Source organism: Epinephelus fuscoguttatus, linkage group LG24 (assembly GCF_011397635.1).
Source record: "Epinephelus fuscoguttatus linkage group LG24, E.fuscoguttatus.final_Chr_v1".
Classification (NCBI taxonomy): domain Eukaryota; kingdom Metazoa; phylum Chordata; class Actinopteri; order Perciformes; family Serranidae; genus Epinephelus; species Epinephelus fuscoguttatus.
Window position 1 is genome coordinate 21,881,415 of NC_064775.1, and position 18,940 is coordinate 21,900,354.

General features: G+C 44.2%; 1 protein-coding gene and 1 non-coding gene across 2 annotated transcripts in view; both read left to right on the forward strand.

The window, feature by feature from the left end:
* Positions 1–1,405: 1,405 nt before the first annotated feature.
* trnag-ccc (transfer RNA glycine (anticodon CCC)) lies at positions 1,406–1,476 on the forward strand. Its single transcript has one exon. It is a non-coding gene; the product is annotated as a tRNA-Gly (tRNA).
* An 8,270-nt stretch (positions 1,477–9,746) lies between these two features.
* zgc:65895 (uncharacterized protein LOC393546 homolog) overlaps positions 9,747–18,940 on the forward strand; it is a 40,586-nt gene continuing 31,392 nt past the window's right edge. Inside the window, exon 1 of the mRNA XM_049570310.1 lies at positions 9,747–12,575. Within this exon, the coding sequence (XP_049426267.1) occupies positions 10,510–12,575 (2,066 nt within the window). The 5' untranslated portion in view covers positions 9,747–10,509. The remainder of the gene's footprint in view (positions 12,576–18,940) is intronic.

The following is an 18,940-nucleotide window of genomic DNA, read 5'->3' on the forward strand; positions in this document are numbered from 1 at the left end:
GACAGATGAGATTATTATGAGAATGAGGACAACATAAATCTCATATTGTCTTGAAAGTTGTGAGGATCCTCAGATATAAAACATTCACCAATCTTTAGAAAAATCTAACCTGAGCCTTAAAACCAGAGCTCTGTACTGCAAATATTTACTACTACAAATATCATCTAGGTGCTGGAAAATCCATTTTATACTACTACAGCTGAAACAGTCACACATACCATAAGAATAAATCGAAGCAACACATTCATTTCATGAAAAAAATATATAATTATAGTCAGATCTGCCCTGATGATAATATTATAACTTGCTCATTCACACATTCACCCATTTTTCCAGATGTCCTGCTGCTTTTAGCCTGAATATTTACTACGAACCTGAATAATAGTGCCATCTGGTGGTCATTTGCACACAGAGAAGTTGGTTCTTTACAGGTTGGGTCAACAGAGAAGATGGAATATTGGACGCAATACACAATCATTGAAAAATTCAAAGGTAAACGATATGTTGGATTTTACACCCACTTTATAAGTACAGCAATGTAAAAAGACCCAACATAGACCCCAAAAACCCTAATTCTGCTCCCTTGACCCTCGCAAGGTTCACCGACAAAACAACTGTCTTATACTAATCACGTTTTGCAAACAAATGTAACATGCTAGCGTTACTAGCACAAGCCTATGGCATTTTACATTGTATAGATTAGCCTAGCGACGAGCGGAGATTCCCTCTGCTCATGGGAAGCCAGGCTAAATCCCGAAGTGTAAATCCCCGAAGCATAAATCGCACACAAGGCTGTGAACTGCTATTTCTGTGGAGGTTTTATTGTCTTCACAATGTATTGTTTGTTATCTGTGGAATAAAAGTAAATAAAAGCTTTGTATCCATAGGGGAAATGGGTTCAGCTTACGAAAATAGGCAGGAGGCCCGTGTCACGCGCAAAGTCACATTTCTTGGGGAGGTGCATGTCAGGCCATGGCGTAGGCTGCAAACAATCACAGCAACAGCTCAGTAAACCGCATTAAATCCCATACAACAAGTTAAGCAGTCTTGCTTAGCCCATACATCTGTGATAAAGCTATGCCCAGTTGTTATATTACCAATCCTTGACTGGATGGAAGAAAGAGTTGCTTTGTGGCGTGGTGCTTTGTTAGCAGTCTTTGTTGTGTCCTTGTTCCAAAGGTGCAGATCCCAGGAAGCCGCTCGCTCGGGGTCCGTGCAGAGGTAGATGCTGGGTTGCTAATTCACAGACAAAGCACTTGTCATACGCTGGGCACATTTTCCCCACAAATACGACATGCTAATGCTTTTAGCACAAGCCTATGGCATTTTACATGCCGCTGCCAACGCATAAGGTCTCGTGGATGGCGCCTGTGGCGCAGCAGTAATAAGGAAGGGTGTCGCGTGCGCATTGGTGGTTCAGTGGTAGAATTCTCGCTTCCCACGCGGGAGACCCGGGTCCGATTCCCGGCCAATGCAATGAGCTTTCCCCCACGGTTAGGAATCAGCCCTTGCACGGCTTCTTCATCTTCTGGCAGTTAATACCTGAGGGGTTTACCACTAAGCAGGATTGGCTGCTTAGCGAGGTGTGCCGAGTCTGAAGCCACAGCTTTGCCCTCCCACGAAGGCGGCCCTCTTTTAACCTGGCTATGCGGCCATGGTCATTTATGCTACCGACCTAACCTGGCCTGGACTAGTTTTTGTTGGGTATTTGGGCTGGAAATCAGCTAAAAAAAAAAAAAGCACCTTTCACCGATCCTTTGACAAGCGTCAACTCTGTGGTGAATGTCAGTCTATGAACGGTGCAGATTCTCACCTGAGGGAACACGCTGTAAATGCACGTTGTAAACTTGTGTACCTGTCCATCCACTGGTAGCTGGCTTTCTGAGTTCCAGCAGTAGTGGATCTCCATGTGAGGCCATTGTACAGTGGCTTCAGTGATGCCTCACTTTCAGATTGGACCATCACCCAAGAGAGGATCATCCAGTTCTCATTCATCATGGCATATGATGACATAGTGCCTGATGTTGATTGATGTCAGAGTCACCTTCCTGGCGACCTTCCTTGTGTGGTCTGATTTGAGGACTTGGCCGAAAGGTACCCTGGAAGAGGAGGTTGATGTCTGCCTCTTGTTGTTGGAACTCATGGGGGAGACAGTCTGTGAGGTAGAATGAAGACAAAGACACACCACACCACCCATCTTTGTCAGCATATCCTCCAAATGGAGCAACATCGTTATGACCTCAAATGAAGCCACTGATGGTTTGCTGTCCATACAGCCCAGGCTCCCCATCCCTTACATTGTCCAAACTGTGTAGATAGGCCAAGTGCACATGCTCATACTTTAGGGGAAGCATTTCCATGACTTGGTCGGCCACATCATTTGGAGACTTCCCAGTTCGCCTGAGCTCATGCATGATGGTTTTACAGATAGCTTTTTTTGTGGTTGAGGACAGCTAGCAGGATGCCTTCCAAAGTTAAGTGTTTAAGGAAGCCTTTCATGAGTCTAAGGGCTCTAGTTTTGCAGACCGGGCGAGGCGGGGCGCAGCGCACCTGCGCTTCGCCAACTGGGTGTGGCCAGGTGGATTTTGTAAGTTTGGCACACCGTGCGCGCTGGCGCAGCTACTCCTCTATCCCACCTCCGTCCCTCCTACCTGCACAAGTCGGAAAGAGGGAGGAGAGAAGGCGTGGAGTGGGTTTTACACACATCACACCAATCAAATGAGCCCCTCTCCTCGCCCTTAAATGCGCCACGCAAATAATGAAGAAGAGAGCAGCAGCGTCAGACGGCCAAACTTCTCCCAGGAGGAAACTCATGTTTTGGTCCGGGAAGTCTAAGCTCGCAGTGTCTGAATATACGGAGCTGCGAGCAGACCTCCACGGGCTGATGATGCAAAGGTAGCCTGGGAGGAGGTCACCACAACTGTAGATCAATGTTGCGTTTCTCTCGTGCGTGCGCGCTCTCTCTCTTTCTCCCTCGCAGTCTCACTCTGTTTCTTTTCTTTTGACTTTTCTAAGATGACAGATGCTGAATATATACTCCCTATCTGATGCTGTGGCTGTTTGTGGTTGGCTGAGAGGGATGTGAACTCACTAGTGTGCAGCTGTGTTAATCCAATCAGGTTGGGTTTCCATTACACGTGCCAAACCTGCCAAACGGTGCCAATCCCCTTTGATCTGACATCAGATGTGACGGGACAGTCGATATAGAGATACATTTAAGTGCTGATTGCAGATAGTTGCATTGAATAGTGTTTTTTTGGGTATTTATTGCATCGTTAATGTGCCTGACATTCTGGAAACCTGCCTGTGAGGTTTTGGTGACGTGTGCGCACTGTCCGCCGCCACACCCATCTCAGCGCACCTCGGTCTGCCAAACTACCAAACTAGCTCTGCGCGGGGTTCGCCACCCTGCGCCACGCTGGGAAACTGGAGCCCTAAATGTTTGCCCCAGCTTAATTTCCCTGTTCAGCCTATTCTTTGAGGGAACCCATGGTCAGAGATAGCTAATAGTTTATGGCCAAAAAGGCCGCCCCAGAAACATCTATGATTATGCCTATAATGTGCAAAAGAGGAGGACAGCAAGTACTCACATCTTTTAAGCTGTTCCGTCCTCAGTATGATCACGAGTGCTAAGCTGATAGGTACAGTGGTTTGGTTACATGACATTACAGAAGAGCATATTTAACCTATTCAGTGTGGACAGAGACCTGACCACATTGTCGTGCAAGTGCTGATTCCAGACAGCAATAAATGCATGATGCATTGGCCAGGAATCAGACTTGGGTTTCCCGCATAGCAGGCAAGAATTCTACCACTGAACCACCAATGAACACATGACGGTACTAACTACCACTACACTGACGAGGCCCACATCACAGCCAAAATAGACGGTATTCCTGGTGCATACATTTCTGCGCTGGACATGGTTGCTTTTCATTATTTTCCCACAGTCCCTTTTCCCACAGGTCTGTCTACATGCTGCCTTCGGCTCTGAAAGGCAGGGGGAAATCTCATGGTTATCGCTTCTGGTTTGGTGTGTGATGTGTCACAAACTCCAGTGTCTTCCGTCGTGTCCGTCCAGAGGGGTGTACCAGGAATCACTTTCAGTAGCTCACAAACAGCAAGAACAACCTTGTGAATGAAACAGAAACAATATTTTCGCCCCCATTTTCTGCAGCAAAGTGGCAAAGAAAACAAAACAAAACCCTGCAACATGATACATAAGGCAATGTTGAGTGTTGCAGCTTATGTCTAGCAGCTCTGGTAGAAAGTGCTCGCTCATGTCTTGGTTGGGTGAGTTTTGTTGTAGCTTTGGTCTCCTTTGTTGTGTGCGTCTTGGGATGACTTGGTTGAAATTTGGTTGAAGGGACCTTCTGGGTGCTACTTTTGTTGAGCGATTATGTGCAATTCCAGTTCAGTGTGCTTCAGTAGCTGAAATATGAATGGGCTAGGCATTGTGGAAGGTTAATGTGCTTGTCTCACTGCATTTGACTTGGCTGGACATTTGGAATTTTGGTACTAGTAATAATATATAATGCTATTTATTTATATCTCTCTATCTCTATCCCTATCCCTGTCTCTATATCTATATACCTCACTGTCTCCAAGATCAAATGTTGGCAACATTTTGAAGACCATGTTTGCTCTGGTAGTGCTCCTTTGGTGGTCTACGAAGACCACAACCTGCTTGCTTTTCTCTACTCTTTGCTACTCCTGCTTTCCAAACTGCAGGTTGATGTGATGAATTTCTTTTTGCCCAATGGAGCAATTGCTCTGCGCTTGAATTTTGTGTAGTGCATCTCTCTCGTCTTCTATAGACTACATAGTTTGAATTTTGGAAATGACTGAGATCTGCTGGTATTCCCCTCCATTCCACCAGGGGTCCCTGCATCTTTGTACTGCTGTGTTTGGTCTTCTGTTGCACATGTTGAATGGGGGTCATCATCCTGGGAAGGTGCCAGTCAGCTACCAGTGGATGGCTAGGTATGTCAGTAAATCATTTTTGTCTCAGAATTCATAACCTCAATCTGTTCTGAAAATATCTGTATTCATATGGTCATAGTGTGTTTTAGAAGTTGAATTTGTTTTGTACATTGCTTTATATTTCTGATCAGGGATTGTTACGCAGCCTTCAAAATGCTGGACCCAAAACCAGGGGGGCACCTGCACTGGGCATCTTGGAGGACCACTGAGGACATTGTTGGAAAGGCCAACTGGTGCTTCTGTCAGGGTAACTGGACATCCAAAATATCCAGGACTTCATGTGGCAAACAGAGACACTGGGCAGCCTGGTTGTCGCCCTGTTCCACTTGACTGGGAAAAACACAGATCACTTGCACAGAAGGACATTTCTGCGTTCATAACCCAATTTCTTTCTGAGGCAGATGCAACCTAGCCAGCCCAGCCCTCTCTGTCAGCACCAGTGACGGGGAGGGGATACTCACCACTATACTAACGAGGACATGTCAGTGGTTGCAGAGTCCTTCACGCGGCAGGCCTGGGTCCAGGAGCCATAGAAGCTGAAATATGAACAACAGAGTGAAAAGTAAAGTAATTCTACTTTATCAGTCAGTTACTCTCTTCTAAATCAGTTGCTGATGTGTTGCACGCTCAGTGTTTTGTATATTTGTATATAAAATGGTTGCTGATGTAGGCTGCTTTTTACATTGTCAGAATGTGTCATGATGACAGATGCTGGTTCAGTCAGTTTGAATTAAATCAAACCAGTTAAAGCTCGTACACTGGGCCAGACCAGCAAAACCGGAACTCGATATTACTCTCGGCAAAAACGCCCATAGCAGCAGAAGGCCCATCAGTTTTGCATGTGCTGAGTCTTGTTGGTGCAGAAGGCAGCACGTCAGTCTTATAAGTATACAGCGAACTCTCCAGAGCTAAGCCTACAGGTGGGTGAGACTCAGAAAATGTAAATGTGACAATTGAGACATGAACCAGATGATCACATGAGTCTGCAGTCATAAGTTTCACCCAGCAAACGTTTAAAGAATTTTCTCCTGTGTTACAGCCGTCCACATGCACAAAGCTAATAAAGTGCTGTCAAAGGACCAGGCATTCCTTCAGTCTTTGACGCTGTGGCCTGAAGACAGAAAAACACTGTGGGCGGGTGTACAATTGAGTCACCGCAGGATATGGAAACACACCCAGATCCCACCTGGACATCTGAATAATAATGCAACACTGTATCTGAAATGTCAAGGACGCATATGACATGATGCAGGTACAAATTATGATGTTAACTAATATTATTTTGACTGGTTATTTCCAGTTAGTAGGCCTAGTTTAACTATAAAGAATTGCTTTCTGAGCAGTGAAATCTTTTATACATTATTGAGAGAAATAAAAACTGAATTTTTAATGCAACTGACAAGTAATTAAATAACAAAATCTTACTTAAAGAGGCTGTAATCGATACTTTGATAGTAACAGAGTATCAAATGACAGTGTGACAATGCAAAAGTAATCGCTTGTCGTAACGACAGTCTGTGTAAAAATGCAGAAGAATAGCTGTTTTATTTTTCTTACAGCACAGACAGTTTGTGGCTTCAGAGATTTGCAACAGGTAAAATGTCATCCCTGCTAGAGACCGACACAGGACACAGGACACAGGACATTACAGTGGAAACTAATAGATTCTTACATTTTGATTTAAAATTACGTGCTAACTACTGAGTGTATTTATTACACTTATAATTCTATATTGTTGTTATCCGTCTATCCCTAATAAAAAGATAAAGAAAAAGATTCTCAAACATTTTTCACACACAAATGCAGGAAATTAATCAAGATGACATTTCTTTAGGAATACAAATTGTTTGCTCAGAGGAAAATGTCCTGTGACAATGAGTGTTTTATATTTTATAATAAATGTCAAATTTAAGTAGAGGCTGACATAACTCCTGTTAACTAAACACTGTCTAAACTCCCTATCAGCTGAAGCTGAGGCTGTCCAGGGACAGTCCTGGCGTTCAGGTTGAATGTTTACAAAAAGCATGGCTTACGTCTCTCTGTTTACTTTCTGTGGTTTCACCATTATGCAACTTCTGGAATCAGACTTCAGAGTGGAACTTTCCCACAGCTCACCCTCCCCTACAGGTGAATGTCATGTGTTCATGAATAGCCGTGATGCTGACATGTTGGAAGTGCTCTGACAGGCGTGCCTCAACTACTTTACTATTTTTTCCAGTTTTATTATGGCAACCCATCAGTCACAGCTGCGGTCCGGCTGACATATGTTTAACATGAGAGGGCAGGCACAAAACCGACAGCTACATCAGAATGTGAGTGGTTTGGGATTGGCACATATAGGAGGATTTATATAACTTCTGACTTCTACCAAACAGGCAACACAAGCGTGTCCTATATGAAGACATGATTCTACTTTATCTCTGTGTCAGGACTTGTTTTGCATGACATGTCAGCAATGATTGGCTTTGTATCCTGTCCATCAAAGGGTTATTTGAATACAGGAAACAAGCTGAAACTTTTCCTAAAGGTGGTGTATTGTATTTGCTGTGGGGAAAACCAGTCTATTGTGGTAAATATTAGATAATGGTTTCATTTGTTATGTATTAACCAGTAACTAGCAAATAAATAAGGAAAAAACTTCCTCAGCCTCAAAGAGCAGTGTTTGGTTTAGGGCTTGCTTATGGTAGCACTTAGCAAACAGTGGGGTCCAGGAAAATAAATAAACACAACCTGGTCTGGTGCTGCCTTCAGTGGCCAAGCAAATATTGTAAAACGGACACTCTGAACATGGACATTTACTCTAGGTGATAAATAGCCCATTCGTACAAAAAAAAAAAAAATTTTAAAAGATCAAAGTCTTGACTATTAAACCTTGTAATGGGCCAACCTCTCAGTGTTTTTTTTTCAATAGTATATATGATGGAAATGATCTGACGGAATTGATGTCTTACAGAATTGACACAAACTTGTATATTTATCAGTTTCACAGCAGTGGTAGTGAGTAAAGTTGCTAAGAGTTTAGAGTTTAGTATTGATTTAGAAGAGTAATGGAGTTTACCTATTATGGCTGAGATACACCTGATAGCAATATTATTTAATAAATGTATCAAAAGATAGAAAGCTTACCAGTATGTATTTGAGCTGCATTCCTGCCTGTGGATATGGCTAACTCCTTTTATACCTGGTTTAATTATATTTTTGTAGAAATCTGATGGTGTTGACAAAAATCTGGGGACATTTTTATAAAAAAATATATTTAAAAACAAAGATGATTAAAATGGCACGTTTTTGCACTGATGTCATCAGCTCATAATGTTAGTTTTGGATTTTGAGGGATTTAAACATATTTTCTAGTTGTTTGAAGTTGTGAATTCTTGTCTGAGACAAGGGTGTTTCATGGCATAGGGAAAGTTCAGAAGTTAAAAAAAGAAAGCTGATCAAAAATATTTTACAAATCATATTTATTTCATGTAAATAAAAACTTCAAAAATAATATTTCACACCAAAAATGGAATTAGTGTATTAATAAGTTATAGTTTTAAGGCGTTTTATGCCTCCAGCCCCCGCTATTGCCAACATGGAGGCATTATTGTCCATCTGTCTGTCCATACATCCCCTCCATTCTCATGAACACGATATCTCGTGAATGCCTTTAGGGACTTTTTTCAAATTTGGCACAAACGTCCACTTGGACTAAACAATGAACTGATTAGAATTTGCTGGTTAAAGGTCAAAGGTCAAGGTCACTGTGACCTTTCAAAACATGTTTTTGGCCAAAACTCAAGAATTCAAATGCTAATTATTAGGGGTGGAACAATCCATTGATCCTGATCAGTTTATCAATTATTTGATCAACGATCCAGTATCATCAGTGCTATCTGCAAATATCGTGTCATTGCCCAAAGAATCGATATAATATTGTATCATGATGAAACTGGTGATCGACACCCCTACCAATTACAACAAAAATACGCGCTGATGTCTGACAGGATATTATGATGAAGCTATGATATTTTATATACAATGGTCAGTTTCACTGTCACATCGTAATGTTCCACAAAAACACTTTCCTGGCCTTTAGTCAAATATCTCAGGAACAGAAGGGGAGACATTTGGTTAGGTACTAAATTGACACTAATCATGGGTGTCCTCCTTGAAACTGTACTGATTGTATAGCTCTTCTGTGCTAGCAGAGGGAAGCTGTGCGTGAAGCATCCATGTTTTCACAGTCATGGATGTGAACTGTAAGTTCAGCTGGTGTGTGGAGGCATACAACCATGAGGCGGTAATTCTAGTTTTGGTAGGACATGACTTGGCCCAATTTTTCACAAGGGGTTAAATACTTTGTTAAACGCTTTTTCTGATAGTTTTTTTAATAATGAAATTGTCAAAATAATGAAAAACTTAATATTTATCAATGTCAATGAACAGTGGGGTCTGAAAAAAAATACAGCCTGGTCTAGTGCTGCCTTCATTGGCTTAGTTAATATTGTAAAACGGCATCTCTGAACATGGACATTTGGTTCAAGTGATAAATACTTTGGAAAAAGCTCAATTAACTGATACTGAAATTGCCAGAATAATAGAAATTGATCGATACTTGAATAAATCGATCGTTATAAGAAAAAAAATGTCGACCGGCCATGTTTGAATGCATGGATTGTGTACATTCCGATTTAAGAGCTGTGCCTGAACGTTGCATAAGCCTGGAGAGGAAAATGGGCTGAGATGCGCATGCGCAGTCGCAGTGTTTGCATTCCTCCTCCCTCCTGTGAGACTGACAGCCCGGCCGTTAGCTGCTGCTGTTCACCGGCAATGATACAGCAAACACGGACTCGGTAAGACACCGACATGGACTTGACGGACACTTTTTACCACTACAAAGACGGTTACTATTCGGACGCTGTTGTCTGATAACCACAGACGGAGTTTATTCCTCATCAGGATTATTTTGTGTCGGGTAAAAGGAGACTCGACGTCTGAGAGGAATTGATGCGACGACTGATTTCCTGCGACATAACGTTACACCGGTCAGCTAAGAAGCTTTCGCATTCACTTTGAAGACCGCCTGAGTGAACTATCAAGGGCTGGGTTTATTTCTGTGTGCTTGATTGTGACACTAATATCTGCAAAATAATCGTAAGTAGTAAATAGATAGGGTACGCCAAGTTCTAGGAGAGCGTAGCTAATCGCCAGTGCAGCTTTAAGCTAACCAGCGGCTAGCTCAATTTCGCATTCTTTGCTTATTTTGTTTGCTTCGTTTAATACAGTGTTTTTATCTTACTGGAGTTGGATACATACTTGTGGAAAGAAGAAGGAGGTCGTTCATAAGCTGAGTTTGAACGTGACTACAGCCCTGAACGTTTAGCTGGATTTTTAAAGGACATAAATCATCTGATTTCTCACTTATGGCTCGTTAGTATCGCGGTACTGCAGCTGACCCAGCTAGCTAGCATCTGTTTTAGCTAGTAGGTAGCGCCAGCAGCCGTCCACTTCTTGGCCCTTAGTAACTCACTGACGGCAGAGATGCACCACCAAGAGTTTTCTGGAGACCCGCCTGGGACCGGGAGCAGGAAAGGTTTCCACTACAGGAGGGGCAGCAGCGGTGCGTCTGCCTCCTCCGCAGCCGGCGGCAGTGGAGTCAACACGGGCGACGACAACCCAACCCAGGCTGGATCAAGCTCTCCCGCACTCCACCACCAGCCCCAGTCCCAGTCTGCTGGCGCTCAGGTGAAGAAGAAGAGTGGCTTCCAGATAACCAGTGTCACCTCAGCTCAGATCAATGTGAGCGGCAATAACAGTTTAGCAGATGACACTGAGAGCTATGATGACATGGATGAGTCGCACACAGAGGACCTCTCCTCCTCCGATATGCTGGATGTCTCCGTGTCCAGGGCCACCGATACAGGTGTGCCGGAGAGAAGCTCCTCTGATGAGACGCTCAACAGTCTCCATGGGGTCGACACACCTGGAATTGTGTCACCCAACGAGCCTCTTCACCCTCATTCCATCCCTCAGGGGTCTCAGCAGCACACCTCTATGGTAAATGGGACCATGCATCCTCATTATTATCCTCAGCAACACAACCAGCCCCACCATCATCACTCTGAAAGCTTGGGAGGAGGTGAACCCCCATTGCCATCTCTACCTATTGCTCCCTTGGCTAGCTCCAGCCCTGCTTCCAAAGCCGGGCCGAGCCAGTCACAGAGGCCACCAATGTTGGATACCAGTAAAGCTGCAGGAGGGACAACCCAACCATTAGCCCTTATTGTTGGTGGGACAGCCACTGATCCACATCTACAGGGCAGTGTGAACGTTTCAAATATGTCTGCTGTCACTGCTGCTGCAGTCCCTCCCTCTGGGCCTGCAGGGTTTGATAACGCTAGTGTGAGTGGGCAAGTAGCTTCTGTTGGAGGAGGAGCAGGTCCGTCCGCTGCTGCCTCCAACACTCAAACTCAGCACACCCAAACTCAGACAGCTACTGGCTCTCGTTTTAGGGTGGTCAAACTAGACACTAACTCTGAGCCATTCCGCAAAGGAAGATGGACATGTACAGAGTACTATGAAAAGGAGGTTCCTCATTCAACTACATCTGAAGCACCAAAAGGTGCAGAGGTGGCTGCAGAGACTGAGGCAGGTACCGCTGGGATTAGCCAGAGCATACCTGCTGTACAGCCACCTCACACGCTTCAGCCCTATCAGCTGCCGAGCCAGGACTTCACCAGTCCACAAGCCATGCAGAGCCCACCCCAGGGACTGGCCCAAACCGCTCCTCTGACGTATGTTGCACCCCAGGATGTTGTTGCTGGGGCACACTTGCAGAAACCAGTGGCTCCTGTCACTCTCCCTACAGCCACACCACAGGCCGCTGTAAGTCAGCCTCCCCCTGTAATACCCCAGCAGCTGCCCTACACTATGGATCCCCACCAGACTCAGGCAGGTTACCCTGCACCTCAGTTCCATGCAGGGGTCATAGCCCCGGGAAGTGTCCGACAGCCAGACTTTATACAGCCCACTGCTCCCTTTCAGACCCAGGTTCAGCCTCCGCTGCCACATGTTACAACAGGAATCTCCATAACACCTGTTCCAGGGGTCACGGCACAGCCACCGGTCAGCATAACTCAGCAGCTGCCCCTTCAAGGTCAGGTGGCCCCACCTGCCACAGCAACTTTTACAGGACAGCAACCGACTCTCCCAGCTCAACCCCAACCTCTCTCACAGCCACAAGTCCAGCCCCCCGCTGCTGCAGCAGGCCCAGTAGCACCCACCCATGGGACCCCCTACATGCCATTGACTGCACTACGAGCTGACCTCCAGCCTCTCCTCACCTTGGGTGCGACCCTCACCCAGGTCCCTGGAGGAGGGAGCTCCATAAGAACATCCCAGCTGGAGGACGCACAGAAGCTTCTGCTCCAGCACCAAAGCCTGCTGGGTCTGCCCAGGCTCGGGGTGGCAGCAGGTGGAGAGGGGGCTGCAGAGGCCGGCGGGGCTGCTGGAACGCTGGCCCACATGGGGATGTCGGCTGAAGCCAGCGCCTTTATGGCTGCCGCTGCAGGCCTCAGGACTCAGCACACTGAAGGAGAGGAGGACAGGTGAGGATTGATGGCCTGTGCTGCCAAAACTGTTTATTCTGATGTGATTCTGATGTTTTGTCAATGAAGGTTTTTAAGTTAAAATTGTAATTAAGGCATTTCATAGTAACATTTCATCAGAAATACTTAACCTTTGTAGCAGTATAGAAAGCAAAACATAATTTGCAAGGTCTGATTATGGTGTTTTCACAATGTAAGAGCTCTGTTATGCTGGTAACATCATCCTGCAACTGCTTTTCTGTCTGGTTTTGCTGAGTTTCATTCACATCTACAAGCCTAATTTTACATTAGCTTGCTCCCCTGTCCCCTGAGGCCGCTCTGTCAGCCTCCAAAACACAGTGGGTGTAAAACAGCTCACTGGGCATGTTATTGTAAAAATATCAGTGGCTGGAGTAGAGGCCGTAGAGCTGCTGAGTCACTGAGGGAGCTAGTGACTCAGCACATGTTCTGCCCCCATCGACCCCCAACCATCACACATCCACCTCCATTAGCTCAGGACCGTTTGTGTCAGTAATGCTACATTTTCCCTGTTGCGCTGCCTCATGCTATCCCTCCTTTCTCGTTCAGTATTTTCGTCTCCCTTTTTCCCCCATCTCCCCTCAGGTTTAGTCTGTTATTAGACACTGGAGCTGTTGATTTGTAGCACCCCAAGGGAGCTGTGCAACGGTTTATTTATGTGTACAGTTACTCAGTCCTATGTGGCTGAGAGTTTTTCAGCTCAAAAGTGGTTACTGCAGTTGCAGGTAGTTTCTGGAAACACATGGCTGGTCTAAATACAGTTGATGCCCTGGGGAAAAAACCTCCCGTGCCCCATTTGAAGATGCAGTCTTGCAGAGTGTGTGCTTCAGAGACGGTAGAGGGCCTGATCTGGAGTTGTGTGGCATAAATCTGGCTAAGTCTCGCAGCAGAGAAATGGAGCTCTGTTGTGGCAGCAGTCTAGTGTTACCACTGTCCTGTGTTCTGGTTTAGCAGGAGTTTCATGTTGTGAGTGCAACAATAATGCCTCCAGGGTATGGAGGGAGTTTGAGTACAGCCAGCCTCACCCAGCAACCCATGAGGGAAATACAAGAATATATTCTTGGGCATTGTGGCTTTTATTTAGCCGTTGCAAATAAAAAGTTCCCCCAAATGTTGTACTGATACATGCTGTAACTGAAATGGAGACAGACTTCTTAGTAGTTGCATGATTAAAACAACAGTTGCTGAGCTAACCAGTAAACATGCTTCTAATTCAATAACCAGCGCAGTGGGTCACTGGTGGGTTGAAGTGTTTATGTATTTTCAGCTGTTCGAGTTGTGTCTGAAATCGAGGAACGGAGAGACGGAGGGTGCAACAACTGCTGCCTTACTGTTGACGTAGTCACATTCAACAGTAGACAGAGCAGGGCTGTATTCTGTGTGGAGGCTTTTGTCAGCACTTCGTGGCACCCCATCATGACTGTGTGTGTCTTGTGCATGGTTTCTGTAAGTGTGCTTCCGTCTGTGCGTCCATTTGTCGGCTCGTCTTCTTGTCATGAATCGGCCACTGTCCTGCAGACAGTGCAAGTGTGAGTGTGTCTGCTTTCTTTATAGTCACGGTCATGTCATGCTGCGATGTGACTCTGTCTCTCTGTCTCTGCTTTCTTTCTGTCTCTCATGTTTATCTCCCTTTGTTTCCCCCTCTTTTCTTTCTCTCTGTCTCCTCTCCTTTTGCAGTTTTTCATCACGTCTGTCCAAACTTTTCTCCTCTGCCTTCTTTTAGACACAAGTCTGTTCCAGTATATCCCTCTCCTTTCCCTGCATACAGTACAGGCCAAAAGTTTGGACACACCTTCTCATTCAATGCGTTTTCTTGATTTTCATGACTATTTACATTGTAGATTCTCACTGAAGGCATCAAAACTATGAATGAACACATGTGGAGTTATGTACTTAACAAAAAAAGGTGAAATAACTGAAAACATGTTTTATATTCTAGTTTCTTCAAAATAGCCACCCTTTGCTCTGATTACTGCTTTGCACACTCTTGGCATTCTCTCCATGAGCTTCAAGAGGTAGTCACCTGAAATGGTTTTCCAACAGTCTTGAAGGAGTTCCCAGAGGTGTTTAGCACTTATTGGCCCCTTTGCCTTCACTCTGCGGTCCAGCTCACCCCAAACCATCTCGATTGGGTTCAGGTCCGGTGACTGTGGAGGCCAGGTCATCTGCCGCAGCACTCCATCACTCTCCTTCTTGGTCAAATAGCCCTTACACAGCCTGGAGGTGTGTTTGGGGTCATTGTCCTGTTGAAAAATAAATGATCGTCCAACTAAACACAAACCGGATGGGATGGCATGTCGCTGCAGGATGCTGTGGTAGCCATGCTGGTTCAGTGTGCCTTCAATTTTGAATAAATCCCCAACAGTGTCACCAGCAAAACACCCCCACACCATCACACCTCCTCCTCCATGCTTCACAGTGGGAACCAGGCATGTGGAATCCATCCGTTCACCTTTTCTGCGTCTCACAAAGACACGGCGGTTGGAACCAAAGATCTCAAATTTGGACTCATCAGACCAAAGCACAGATTTCCACTGGTCTAATGTCCATTCCTTGTGTTTCTTGGCCCAAACAAACCTCTTCTGCTTGTTGCCTCTCCTTAGCAGTGGTTTCCTAGCAGCTATTTGACCATGAAGGCCTGATTCGCGCAGTCTCCTCTTAACAGTTGTTCTAGAGATGGCATTCATCTGGTCTCTGATCTGAGCTGCTGTTAACTTGCGATTTCTGAGGCTGGTGACTCGGATGAACTTATCCTCAGAAGCAGAGGTGACTCTTGGTCTTCCTTTCCTGGGTCGGTCCTCATGTGTGCCAGTTTCGTTGTAGCGCTTGATGGTTTTTGCGACTCCACTTGGGGACACATTTAAAGTTTTTGCAATTTTCCGGACTGACTGACCTTCATTTCTTAAAGTAATGATGGCCACTGGTTTTTCTTTAGTTAGCTGATTGGTTCTTGCCATAATATGAATTTTAACAGTTGTCCAATAGGGCTGTCGGCTGTGTATTAACCTGACTTCTGCACAGCACAACTGATGGTCCCAACCCCATTGATAAAGCAAGAAATTCCACTAATTAACCCTGATAAGGCACACCTGTGAAGTGGAAACCATTTCAGGTGACTACCTCTTGAAGCTCATGGAGAGAATGCCAAGAGTGTGCAAAGCAGTAATCAGAGCAAAGGGTGGCTATTTTGAAGAAACTAGAATATAAAACATGTTTTCAGTTATTTCACCTTTTTTTGTTAAGTACATAACTCCACATGTGTTCATTCATAGTTTTGATGCCTTCAGTGAGAATCTACAATGTAAATAGTCATGAAAATAAAGAAAACGCATTGAATGAGAAGGTGTGTCCAAACTTTTGGCCTGTACTGTACATGTAGTGTTTCCTCCAAGCTATGAGCATGCTGTGCCATAGTGAAGTTTACAGGTTTTTCCCATTACCTTGAGGTGTTCACACCCGTATTTACTAATGAGAGTGAGCAACAGTGTGTATGAAATGTTGAACAGTCAGCACCTTTAGTTATGATCTCACAGTGTCCAAGAACAACACCTGTATCGGTGGTAACAGTTTCAGGACTTCTGTCCTGTCTTTCTACCATTTAAACAAGCAGAGGCATAAATGTACATGAGACCGACAAATTAACACATACTTTGGATCCTTTTGTTTAGGGCTGTCCCAAATATCAGGTTTTGGGTGTTGAAGCTTCGACAGGGTGATGGAGGAGATGAGCAATGGGGACATGAATCAGACTTTGGAAACATCAGTTTTCAGTTAGTGTACCTAGAATAATGTCACAGTTAGCCACTTTGTTAGCATGTAACATTAGCTGTAGGCTAATAGCTACAAAAAGGAATATAAGATAACCAAGCTGTTGCTAAGCAGATTTGCCAAACTAGTTGCAGTTTTGTGACATGTAGGGCTGCCCCTTGAAAGTCTAAGATTCGAATTATCAGTTGGAGACCCCTAAGTTGACTGAGATTGCTTTAATGCTGGGCTCACACTACATGATATCAACCCAATTATAGCTTGACGCAGCATCGTACAGTGTCGGCTCGTATCGTGAATGACAAGTGTCGTACGTGAACATCCATCATTTCATCTCGTGTAGCGTGCCATAGTTGACGACAACCAACGCAGCGTCTGAGACTCCTCATGATGCCTCAACAGAAAGTCTCGCATGTTTGATTTTCTTTTACTTGCTTACGACTGCTCCCGTCACAGCTGCCACTTTGACCAATAGAAACACAGAGCGATCTGCTGCTGTAGACAACTGTACAGCAGCAACACTCAGGCTTTTGATATTTCCTCTAAGGATGTTACCACAACAGAGTGAAAAAGGAAACCTGGTGAGTACTGCTATTAGCATCAGGTTAGCAAACATCACTACAGTAAAATTTCAGCTGGCACATGAAAAGACACAGTGACTAAAAAAATAGTAATAATAATTAGAATAGGACAAGAATAACCAGATGACATCACGCATGCAGTGAAAGACGACCAGGGATGATTGGTGTGGACCATCATGTAGTCTGTCATGTCTGTCGGCCAAGTCACGGTATGATTTTATGACGTAATGTGACATAGTGTCCATTGGAACAGACAGAAATGTCATGTAGTGTGAGCCCGACGTAAGTTGAGCTTTTTTTTTTTTTCTTTTTTTTTTTTAAATGAGCATGAGTTGTTGAATATTTGTATTGAACAACAACACTCAACTTTTTGGGGATTATTTTCACAAATTTTGAAACTATTCCAGACACTTTTTTGACATCTTGCTAGCGTATCTGTAAACCTGCCATGCGTGATCAAACTATCCCAGTTAAAGTAGTGCTCGACTGCTGGTGACTAAACCAGAATAACAAATAATTTACAATAATTTATGTTGATACATGATGTTTGTTGGATTTTTATTTTTTTAATTTATGGGCTATTTGGGATTTTTGGGGTAATGCATTCGAATACTGATTTGGCTGTCAAATACAATGGCAACAATGGAAGCTTTGAAGCATTTGGCTCAGCCCTAAAAGTGCTTTCTTTACAGTACAATATTTGAATTAGTGCTGCAACTTTCATTTCTATTGTTGATAAATGTGCTAATTACTTTTTCAATTGATCATTTTGTTGAAAAATGTCTTCAGATAGTTTGTTTTGTCCGACCTGCTGCCCCAAACCCACAAACCTTCAGATTTAAAACTGATAAAAGCAGAAAACCTAAGGAATTTGATAAACTTATACCAGGGAAGTGTTTTGATGTTTGCTTCGGAAATGACTTATCAGTTATGGAAACTGTTGCTCTAATTTGGGTAACCCTAATGACAGACTTAGTCAGTGCAACTCCAGTAAGAAGACAGTGACTAGGCTCAAAATGTTTGTGATAAATCCCTTGTTTTGACCGTCTGTATGTTAGTTAAACAACAAGAAATATTTGTCCAGGATGATTGTAGTACACACAGCACAAATAAGCTGCAGCCATTCTTAATTTCAGTCGTGTCAGTGTCCAGTTCGGCTCTTTAAAAGCATCACGTTGCAGCTGTCATGGCTCTGATAACGCCTCATGCAGCTCAGCTGTGTGCATGAGCTGTGTCATGTTGTAAAACAGGGATGTGAGGGCGTGTCTGTGTTGTGCAGGACTCTGCTTGTGTCCTTTCACCTGCTTTGCTGTCTGTTTCTATATCTGTCATTGAGCTCAGTGTCAGTGAAAGTGCCGCGAGGACTGTGATATTAATCAAGGCTTTCATCGGGCCCTCGTGCCTCCCCGGGTGAAATTTCAGCCTGCAGGTCTGCGCCGGTATAATTTGACTTTTGGGTGGCTGCCAGCTTCGCTTCACAGTTGAAGGAAAACACTCGTGACTTTTGTATACAGACTTCCAGTATGTTATACACCTGTTGTCTATGTGTGATGTCCACGCAACTTTATCTGTTTGCACCAACATGTGTAGAGACTTTGATACGGGCTGCAGAGAAAACATTTATTTATATTATACCACAGTTTGTAGCCTTGCAAACAGCACTAAGAAATGCATGCACATGGACTTTAAACTGAGTTATATTAGCTGTAGAGCTGTTTCACCCCTCAGTGTGACTCTACAAGTTGTTTTGATGCAGAAATAAGAGTAATAATATCACAAGCCAGTGCTTATGTGAGCACAGTCCGTCTTTCTTCTAGTACAGCATGTTTTGGCAGTGAACCTAAACCACAATAATACCTTTTAGTATATTGAACACACTTGCTTAAGGCATTATTTTGGGATAATTTACAGTGCCATAAATAATTTTCTATTCGTCAGTCAACACATTTTACCACAAGAATCTAAGTATTTCCTTTTCCCAGGTGTTGAGTGTGTAAATAC